This window comes from Equus quagga, chromosome 14 (assembly GCF_021613505.1).
Source record: "Equus quagga isolate Etosha38 chromosome 14, UCLA_HA_Equagga_1.0, whole genome shotgun sequence".
NCBI lineage: Eukaryota > Metazoa > Chordata > Mammalia > Perissodactyla > Equidae > Equus > Equus quagga.
This window is the reverse complement of record NC_060280.1, coordinates 90,344,370-90,356,024: the sequence shown is the minus strand read 5'-3', so window position 1 is coordinate 90,356,024 and position 11,655 is coordinate 90,344,370. Positions and strand designations below refer to the sequence as shown.

The 11,655-nt window shown below is 37.8% G+C and overlaps 1 protein-coding gene across 1 annotated transcript; it reads right to left on the bottom strand.

Moving 5' to 3' along the window:
* Nucleotides 1–1,659: 1,659 nt before the first annotated feature.
* LOC124225111 (olfactory receptor 18-like) lies at nt 1,660–2,610 on the bottom strand. Its single transcript, XM_046637549.1, has one exon. It carries the CDS (start codon nt 2,545–2,547, stop codon nt 1,660–1,662), a length of 888 nt encoding a protein of 295 aa, XP_046493505.1. The 5' UTR covers nt 2,548–2,610.
* Nucleotides 2,611–11,655: the final 9,045 nt, after the last annotated feature.

The following is an 11,655-nucleotide window of genomic DNA, read 5'->3' as shown; positions in this document are numbered from 1 at the left end:
CTGGATACATTACATCATGTTTACTACCCGAACACTAATTATAGTGCATCCCTTCACATGTGACCCTAAGACAAAACCATTTAGGTGAAGTAAGAGACTCCCCAGCCTCTGCCCCTCCAACAAAGATCAATAATTAGAAAGCTATCCCTGAATACAAACTTTTCTGGGGGCCTGGCCTGGTGGCACAGTGGTTAAGTTCGCATGTTACGCTTCTTGGTGGCCCGGGGTTTGCCAGTTCGGATTCCAGGTGCAGACATGGCACTGCTTGGCAAAAGCCATGCTGTGGTAGGCATCCTACGTAGAAAGTAGGGGAAGATAGGCATGGATGTTAGCTCAGGGCCAGTCTTCCCCAGCAAAAAGAGGAGGATTGGCAGTAGTTAGCTCAGGGCTAATCTTCCTCAAAAAAAAAAAAAACCATTCTGGAATAGCTCAGGGGACCACTTGGGAAACTTTAGCAACACAGTTGAGCTTTTAGGGAATAATGACTCTTGCTGACCACTATCGAAAGTATGTGAAGTGAACACAAGATGGAAAATAGAGCAGTGATTTCAAGAGCCCCACCCCAGCACAGCAAAGCAAAGTATAGAATTGTGAATTTGGAGTAGAGGGACAACAGCTTCATCAGCAGAACATATGCCCAGCTATACAGTGTAGTGAGAGAAGATATCCCAAAAAACGTTATCAGGAATAGTGGGGAAAACACATTGCCTATTGCTACAGTAGGTTTTTTGTATCTTTCCTTTTGGAGCCCTGATCTTTTCAGGGTCTTTGGCATTTGCCCATGAGCAGTTAGGACCTAAGACATGCAGGTCAGCTTTGAATGAAATATCTGACCTAGATCAGCAGTTCTCATCATTGGCTGAACACTAGAACCACCTGACAGCTTTAAATAATCCTCACGCTCAGGCCACATTCCAATCCAATTAAATCCGAATCTCTGGTGGTGAGATCCAGTTATCAGTATTTTTAAGCTTACCAGGCAATTTCAATAAAAGCCAAGTTGAGAACCAGTGACACACATCCTCACACATAACCTGCATAAGCATATTTAATAAATGAGAATTTTTTTTTTGGTGAGGAAGATCAACCCTGAGCTAACATTCATTGACAATCTTCCTCTTTTTGCATGAGGAAGATGTCCCTGACCTAACATCTGTGCCAATATTCCTCCTTTTTTTGTATGTAGGATGCTGCCACAGCATGGCTTGATGAGCAGTGTATAGGTATGCACACAGGATTGAACCCATGATCCCTGGGCTGCTGAAGGGGAGCATGTGAACTCAACCACTATGCCACTGGGCTGGCCCTGATAAATAAGAAATGTGTATGGAAAACACACAAGAGCTGTGTGAAAGATGTAACTTTTAAATATACAAAAGCATTGTTCATCTTTCTTGGATGCCTGGGTCATCAATGATAAACTGTTTAAACAAGATTCAGTCATGCAGTAATTATGATATAAAAGGATCCCATAACATGCCCTGAGTTCCGCTAAAGACATACAAAAAGAAGCAATATTCACATATTACAAAAGGAGAGAAGTAAAAGTCATGAGAACTATAAAATGATGTGATTATAGAGGTAGGATTGCAAGTTCAGATGTTTACTTTTGCTGCATTTTCCAACCTACACTCCAAATGGATGGCACAGGTACTGATATTAGATTGTTTGGCTGAGGAGCCTCCGCATGGCTCTTTTGATGTCTCTGTTCCTCAGACTGTAGATGAAGGGGTTCAGCATGGGGGTGACCACAGTGTACACCACCGAGGCAACCACATCTTTCCTGGGAGAAAGTGAGACTGCAGAACTGAAGTACACCCCAAGGCCAGTTCCATAAAATAAGCAGACAATTGACAGGTGTGAGCCACAAGTGGAGAAGGCTTTATACTTCCCACCTGAGGAGGGGACTCTCAAAATGGAGGAAATAATTTTATAGTAAGAGAAAAGGATCCCTGATATAGGGAGAAAACCAGAGATGGCACCAATAAAATACATGACTGCGTTATTGGTGGAGGTGTCAGAACAGGCAAGGTTGAGGAGTTGAGAAGGGTCACAGAAGAAATTGGAAATTTCCACATTTTTGAAGTAGGTAAGTTGTAACACAAACAAATTGTGCATCTGGGAGACCAAAAAGCTTATGAAAAGTGACACCAAAACCAACAAGCCACAGAGGCATGGGTTCATGATGCGTGAGTAGTGTAGTGGTTCACAGATGGCTACAAACCAGTCATAGGCCATCACAGTCAGGAGTAAACTATCCAAACATCCAAAAATAGTAAAAAAAGACATCTGAGTCAGGCAACCCACATAGGAGATGACTCTACTGTGAGTTTGTATATCTAGAATCATCTTCGGGATTGTGGTGGTAGTGAAACCGATGTCAGCCAAAGACAGGTTGGAGAGGAAGAAGTACATGGGGGTGTGGAGGTGGGAGTCACAGCTGACTGCCAGGATGATGAGAAGGTTCCCCAACATGGTGACCAAGTACATGAACAGGAACAGCCCAAAGAGCAAAGGCTGCAGTTCCAGATCATCTGAGAGTCCCATTAGAAGGAATTCTGAGACACTTGTCAGATTTTGAGGCTCTGTATAGCTTGGACACCTGTTGAAAAAGAAGGGAGGCTTGAAAATAGTAACAAAGTAAATGGACACCCAGCTTTGTGTCCATATTTTAGATGTAAGCAATTCGCTCACGAGGTTGTATACCCCAGTGTCTTCAGCAGTATTTCTCAGTGTCCCAAATCCAATTTTCTTAGAATTATTTCCTCACTGGTTTCTATGTTATTCATCTCTTTCTATACACACTTACTTTAGACATACTCACCTGAAGAATGTTATAGGATCAAGGACATTTAGAGATAACAAATCCATGAACACCATAAAATACAGCCTACTTTTTTAAAGAAACACATTGAGGGGCTGACCCAGTGGTGTAATGGTGAAGTTCATGTGCTGCACTTCAGCAGCCCTGGGTGCATGGGTTCAGATCCTGGGCACAGACCTACACACTGCTCATCACACCATGCTGTGGATACATGCATACAACATAGAGGAAGATTGGACAGATGTTAGCTCAGGGCCAATCTTCCTCAACAAAAGAAAGAAACATTGAATAAGAAATAGGCTTCTCCCTTTAGGAAAAGACAACTATTCTAATTAAAAGATACTTAGAAGCAGTCTTATTTCATTCAGATACAGTGCAAGACATTCCCTTTATTTGGAATATTTTTTATTATTGTTGATAAGCTGTGTAATTACTAGAATTACAATATGTGGATTCTAAACTAAAGTCAAATGTTCATAACCAGAAAATATTTCTTTTAATGTGCCAGTTATTTTCCTGTGTTTCCATCGTTCTTTGTTTTCTGATTTACCTTTTCTCTGGAAAGACGTGCTCAAGCAAATATATGGGTTGTCTTTTAAATGTATTTTCAAGGAAACCCTAGTGCACTGTTGTTGGGATTGCAAATTGGTACATCCACTATGGAAAACAGTATGGAGGTTCCTCAAAAAATTCAAAATAGAACTGCCACATGATCCAGCAATTCCACTTCTGGGATTATATCCAAAGGAAAAGAAAACACTGTGTTGAAGAGATATCTGTGCCCTCACGTACAAAGCAGCATTATTCATAATAGCCAAGGCATAGAATCAACCCAAGTGTTCATTGATAGATGTTTGGATAAAGAAAATGTGATGTATATGTATATGTGCTATATATATATGTGTGTGTGTATATATATACATATATGTATATATATGGAATATTATTCAGCCATAAAATGTAATAAAATTCCATCATTTATGACAACATAGATGGACTTTGAGGGCATTATGCTAAGTGTTATAGGTCAGGCAGAGAAAGACAAATATTGTATGATCTCACATGTGGAATCTTACAAAAACAAATTCATAGAAAAAGAGATCAGATTTGTGGTTACCAGAGGCTGGATAGCAGGTGGGGGAATTGGATGAACACAGCCCAAAGGCACAAACTCCACTTATAAGATAAATAAGTACTGGAGATGTAATGTACAGTGTGATAACTGTAGTTAACACTGATGTATGGTATATTTGAAAACTGTTAAGAGAGTAAACACTGAAAGTTCTTATCAAAACAGCAATTTATTGTTGTATCTATAGGAGATGACGGGTGTTAACTAAGCTTATTGTGATAATCATTTCACAATATATGTAAGTCAAGTCCTTGTGCTGCACGCCTTAAACTTATACAGTGCTGTACATCAATTACATCTCAATATAACTGGAAATAAATGTCTTTTCAAATATAACTTCTAACCTTGGCCTGATATGCTTCAAATTTTAATAAATCTGCTTTGGTAAATGCACAAAAATATATAGCATGATTGACACCATAGATGGTATTAATGTACAGTGCACTTCTCAATCATTCAACAAAAATTCACTTTTAAAAAACTAGTTTCTTCCAATTTCTTGGTTTATTCAGGATTACGTACAAAACCTACGTAATCTCAGAGAAACATCTAGTGTTTGACACTGCTCTTTGTTTTTTAGGTCTCCATTTTGCAGTGTTTTGGTAAAAATGCTTACATGTATTTCTCATCCTAAATATTTGGAAGTGCTGTGTCCCCATCAAATCCAACCCTCTTATTCACAAATGAAGACTTTAGGGAGGCCCCCAAACTGTGTCTGAAACCCAGCCTTCTTATGCCTAGTTCATTTCAATCTTACTGAAAGAGGGAGGGATCTCTTTAAATCAATTCTCCTTTAAACAGATATCCACAAGTCATTTCCCTGAAGGCAACTCTGATCTCCATTTTCCTTCACACTATCAGTTAATTTGGGGAAAAATGCAAAAGAAAGAAGAACAAAGATGGATATATCAAACCCCTGGGGAATCTCCAGATCAGTAAAAATGGAGATAATAATTGAACTTACCTTATAAGATTGTCTTAAGAAAGTAAATTAAATAGAACGTAAAAAGGTCAGACCCTTGGTTCTCAATCCTAGCTGATTATTGTGTTTACCTGTGAATATTGTAAATTGTACTGATGCCTTGGTCACAGCCTAGAACCAATTGCATAATAATTTCTACATGTGCAGACCTTAGTGGTCTCAACGTATAGCTAGGGTCAAGAACAATGCCTTAGAATATTGCCTGGCACTTAGAAAATGTTCAGTTAATATTATATGTTATTACTATAATACCCAATACCTATATTTAAAATATATGCATTTAATAATACTTGTTTAAAACATATTTTGTAGTGATTTGAAACACTATCGATAAAATTTGAGCTTTCTTTATATTCCTCCATGATTCTATTGCCCTGTACACCTGTCCCCCAATGCAACCACTGTCATTAATACGGTGCATATATTTTCTGTCAGTGTTTCCATAGTTTTAGTGTTTACGTATTTCTTGAGGGTTTTCTCAAAAATTTACCTAAATAGCATATTACTACACCTATTGCACCTAAAACATTCTTGTTTCCTACAAGATTGCTTTTAAAACTAGATATAATAATTTGATACATAGTATTACCTGAGAAATGAAATCCATCTTATTTATCAATTCTGTATTTCAATAATCTTATGAAAATTCTTTTGCCTCTCTCCATATCATACAAATGAGAATTTCTATATGATATTTGCATGGAGGTTGTTTGTGTTGTAAAAATCAATGCGAGTTCAATTTTACTATTTATTGCCTACATTTGTTTTTCTAATAGAAAATCAGTTGCTGTCAACTACATGGTACTATTAAGGGATAGAATCAGAAATATTTTTAACTATCTAATAATAGTCATTCCATGACAGCTCCATATGAAAAATAACATCTTATATAGAGAATATTTCCGTATGTCAGATATTCAAACTGGGCTGTAAAATACATTACCATTTATAGACAATCCTATACTCGACCATATTAGTGCCATAAGTTCACTGGTTCATTACCCTAATTCACAGAAGTGCGTGTAAATCCTGAATGTCTCTGTGCCAGTATGCCTGATCTGGAAATGAAGAGAGTAACAGCCATCTCCAGAGATATGAGGCATGCAACAGAGGCAGAAATTCATAAATATTTGGTCATGATTTTGTAACCAGAATTTGAGTCATTTTTGGACTAGTCGGTTTATCGATGAAACACAATATTTTAATAACCTTTTATTTGATTATACCACAGAGAATCTGAAAGCTCTCTCATCTCAGGGCACTAGAAATCCTAAAATATGTCTCAGCCCACACAATAGAATTTACCTTCCCCTACTCATTCTGCCTCTTATTTTTCATATTTATGAAAATCACTGTGATGTTTTTTGAATAATTAAATGCTATAGATGCTATTAAATGGAAAATACTAGATCCTATTGAATGTCTATGGCAAACAAGTGCTAATTTTATCTTGTCTCCTGTCCTGTAGGATGTCCCTGAAATGAATGGTGGCACAGTTGGGAGATGTCCCTGAAATGGATGATGGCACAGTAGGGAAGACACTAGTGTGTGAGCCATATTGACTATGCTCTGTTTCTTTAACCAAAAGAGAGTATGTTCAATGTTTAATATATTGTGGGATTTTTGTAGTTGTTCGGTTGTTGCCTCTTCTGTGCCAAAGATGAATCTGGAATCACAAAAGAATGTGACATAGTCATTTCATTTCAAGGGCTCAGTATTATTTTCATAGGGACAAAAATAAAATGCTGTCAGTTATCTATTGAAAACCAAATCTTCAGATCACAAGATATTTTGGTCAAATAATATAAATGAAATTTAGTGTTATTAACATAAATAACACCAATATCTAAATATTTTACCTGTATATGTATCTATTACACATTTAATTACATAGGCATAATTCATTATCTATTTAGTCCTTACTCAGTGGGCTGCTATCAACTACAAATCAACTCAGATGACAATGATGAGGCTCAGAGATGCTAAGAACTTTCTCCATGTCACTAGATAATAAGTAGAGCAGATAGGACTTAAAATTACATTATGGATCTCTGAGGCATGTGCAGTTAACATCTTCACTCTGTTAAAATTAAGAACATTTAAGGCAGAGATTTACAGGTCTTAAACAATGACACATCTATTATACATCTTTTAATAGCTTCTGGTTTCTTGAATACAGATCCATCTGACACATTGATGTTCTGCCTCCATTTGAAAGGGAGAAGGGCTAAATTATAAGAATGGAGGATGAAGTGGATAGCTGAGGCAAAATTTAGGAGGAGAGTCAAAAAAGAGATCTGTCCTAAATTATCATAAGCCAGTTCTTTCTGTGGTCCCTGCCTGTCATTTCAGCCATCCTTCCTATAGTTGATGCAGTGAGTGCCACCAACTGCATTCTGTTGTGGTCTACTTGTCACCACCATGGAGAAGAACACAGTAAGCAGCGGGTATCTACATGTAATGACCAGTAAAGTGGCATGGCTGGTCAGGTTGGAAGGGGGAAAATTCTAGCCAGGTGTCCTGTGTCTAGAGTAGGACTGATTCAAACCTGGCTTCAACCCATTCTACCCCAGATCAAGTTGCTTTAAAAGTCTATAATTCTTTCCTCATCTGTGAAAGAACAATAATGTATGCGCATGTATCTTAGGGATGACTAGGCAGATAAAAAGAAACATGCCACATGGAGCACTTAGTTCAGATCCTAGCATGTGGGAATATTTAAAAAACTTTCATGATATCACGTACATGGGCATCTGGCATCATTCCCCTACTCATCCTCATCATTGTATTCATGATCATTTTGGAGTGTTTAGGGGACATTTTAGAGGAACTAATTTCCTGCTCCAGTGAGAGAGATGCCTACAGGAGCTTGGGCCAATGTGGAAGGAAAGCAGAACACTGAATGAGAGTTCTTGGATCCTCATCAGAACCAAAACATAACCTTCATAGGCCTCTGAGCTGAAATTGCATATTGGTGTCCTCACATCTGGCTACTACAACTGTCCTACCCATCCTGATGATAAATAAACAATACTCCCCCAGTTTTTCCTGAATCCAGTATTTCCAACAGCACTCACTGGCTTGGGCCACCTCTATGCTGGGGCATGACTAAGGAATAGGATCCATCATTCTTTCCATGCCTGGTGAACGATGAAGGCTCAGGCTCACTTTTCAGGACTGGCAGAAAGACAGACTCAGGCATGGATCCCTGGATGCATACAATAACTCTGGGAAGAGAAGACGTATATACAGATCCAACTGAACTAGGACCAGCAAATAAAGTTTGCAGGACCCAGGCTGATTATTTACAGTTGTGTGGGCTTGAGAGCTCAATGCGCACAGCTCATAATTAGTCAAATTGGTCCATATTATTATCCCAGTCTCTGAGGATTTGCTAAGATTAATGGAACAGCTCATGGGAAAAGTAAATGTCCTTTGTAGGATCTGAGGATTTCTACTTCTCAGGAGGAATCTCACTTGTACTCCTTCAGACTTTCAAGATTCATACATTTTAATTAGAAATTCAGACTTACTTTTTAAACTAACATACATCAATATGTGAATTTATCATCTAAAGCGTTCAAGTGACCAAAAAATTTAAGGAGGATTAGGTTTTCTATACCAAGTATCTGATAAAATTTCCATTTTCTCAGTTAAATTTGTGTCTTTAAGGACATTTTTTTTACTGTTATGGAAAGAACACAATGTGAGATCTACCACCTTAACAAATTTTGAAGTGTTCATATATTATTTTGACTATAGGATAATGTTGTACAACAGATCTCTAGAGCTTATTCATCTTGCTTGACTGAAAATTTATGCCCTTTAATTAGTAACTCTCCACTTCCCCCTACTGCCAGCCCCTGGCAGCCACCATATCACCCTATGAGTCTGTGATTTTAACTATTTTAGACAGATCATGTAAGTGGAATCAGGTAGTATTTGTCTTTCTGTGATTGGCTCATTTCACTTAGCATAATACCCTTAAGGTTCATCCACTTTGTTGCAAATGGCAGGGTTTCCTTCTCTTTTCAGGGTGAATGGTATTGCATTATACGTATATAATCCATTATATATATCACAGTTTTTTAACCCATTCATCTCTCAATGGATACCTAGATCGTTCCCATATGTTAGCTATTGTGAACAGTGCTGCAATGAACACAGGAGTGCTACTATCTCTTTGAGATCTTGGTCTCAATTTTTTCATGGTAAATATCAAGAAATGGAATGTCTGGATAATGTAGCACTATTTTTAATTTTCTAAAGAACTCCCATATTTTTTCCATAGTGGCTATCACATTTTCAAATTTACGTCAACAGTGTTCAAGGGTTCCAATTTCTCCACATCCTTGCCAACACTTGTTGCCTTTTGTTTTTTATATGGTAGCTAGACGGACAAAAGTGAAGTGATACCTCAGTGTGGTTTTGATTTGCATTTCTCTGGTGAATAGTGATCTTGAGCATCTCTTCCTATACCTGTTGGCTATTTATATGTCTTCTTTGGAGAACTGTTTATTGAAGTCCTTCAACTATTTTTTAATCACGTTATTAGCTTTTTTACTATTGAGTTATAGGAGTCCCTTATATATCTCAGAAATTAACCAATTATCAGGCATATTATTTGCAAATATTTTCTCCCATTCATAGGTGCCTTTTCACTGATGAGGTATCTGAAGTGCACTGAATTGCTACAGGTCTCAAATTTTTGCTGCAATCTAGGTGGAGTTTTGTCTTAAAATTCCATATCCTCTCTAGTACATGTGATGTTTCTCCCATATCAAGGATAGTAGCATCACTCCTAGATAGTTACTGTGGCCCTATCTGGCATACCTCTGTTGAGGCTCCCCCCTCATTCATAGTGTTAATCAATTAGTATCAGTCATTATAATTGTTGAAGTTTAAAAAGGAAAAAACAAGGATGAACCCTGGGGAAAATATAAAATCAAAAGGCAACATTGTTTTAGTAGTCACATTCTCCAGATAAAAATAATCAACTGGATATGTATATATTTACACAGAGATTTATTTTAAGTAACTTGCTTGTATGATCGTGGAGGCTTGGTAAGCCCAAATTTTGCATGGTAGGCCAGCAGGTTGAAGATTCAGGGAAGAGCTGCTGTTCAAGGCCAAAGGCAGTCTTCTGGCAGGATTTTTTCTTCCTCCAGGAGGTCAGTCTTTGTTCTCTTAAGGCCTTCAACTGAGTGGAGAAGTCCCACCCACATTATAGAGAGTCATCTCCTTTACCCAAAGGCCACTGATCTAAATGATAATCCTAGCCTGAAAACACTTTCATAAAAACATCCAGAATGTTGTTTGACCAAATCTAGGCCATGGCCCAGCCAAATTGACACACAAAACTCACCATCATATTTACCTTGGCAAATTCCAAGTGCTTTTGCCCATTTCTTAGGTTTTCAGAAATGCAGACACAGCCTAATCATTGATCTAGAGTAGATCAGGCCCAAACTATCTCATTTCAGTTCATAAAAACCAAGGAATCAAACCCCCAATTTATTCATTTTTAGTGGAAAGTATCTTTCCTCGCTGGCCGCTAGAGTTTCATTGACTGTAAAGCGCATTCAATTCTCCAATAACAAAGTTCCTGATCAGTGAAGTTGGTAGATGATTGAGCTTAGTTGCAACTGGCCAAGGAAACTAAACTAGTTAGTAGGCAGGTTTTCAGAGAGCCCCAGATCACTGCCTCAGAAACTGTGCAGCATCTCTAAAGGAAAGATGGATACCCGTAGAGTGGACACAGATAAGAGCCCAAAGACAGATTTGTCAGGACAAGAGACAGGGAAGAATAGCTTCAAATTGAAGTCCTAAAGATACTGTTACTAGTTAAAGGGAATAGCTGTGCTTTGCTGAAGTAAAGTATAGAAGGGTGTGTTTGGAGCAAGGTGACAATATCTTATTAGCCAGCACAGATGAGTAGTTGTATGGTATAGAAGGAGAAGATACATAAAGAAATATCAGGAATGGTAGGAAAAGTCACAGTTCTTGTTGTGAGGGTGAAATTTTTCATATCATCCCTCTTGTGAGCTAGGGGGACTTTAAGAACTTCAGCATCTTCTCATGAGCAGTAGATGATCCAAATATACTAGTCATTTTTGAACAAAACAAATGATTAGATCAGTAGTTCATAACCTTGGTTATACAAGAGAACCAACTGGCATGATTTTCAAATCCTCATGCTAAGGCTACACCTCAGTCCAATTCAATTATAATCTGTGGTGAGAAGCAGTCATCAATATTTTTAAAGATCTCCAGGTGACCCCTACATGAAGCCAAATTTGAGGACCAGTAACATGTATTCTCATACATAAAAGGCATGATCAGATCTGAAAGATACAAAAGTTGCATGAACAACAGAAATGCATTTTTTAAAGGGCTGGGAATTGCAATTATTTAAAAGAAAATGTTATACATTTCTCCAGGACGCCTGGGAGAAGGATGAGAAATAAAGAAGACTCTAGAGCTGTAATATGATTCAATCATGCGCTGATTATAATGAAGATAGGATCCCATAACACTACCTCAATCTCATTATAGATGTACCAAATGAAGCAATATTCAGATATGAAAGATTGCCAATATTGAAAGGCACAATACATACAAAATTATGTAAGCAAATGGGCAGGTTTTCAAATTCCAGATGTTTGGTTTTACTTGAATTACCAACCCACACTGAAAAAGATGGCACAGGTATTGAGA

Bases quoted from the DNA above. Each gene is read 5' to 3' on its own strand.
- LOC124225111 (XM_046637549.1), bottom strand. From the start codon at position 2,547: ATGGGACTCTCAGATGATCTGGAACTGCAGCCTTTGCTCTTTGGGCTG.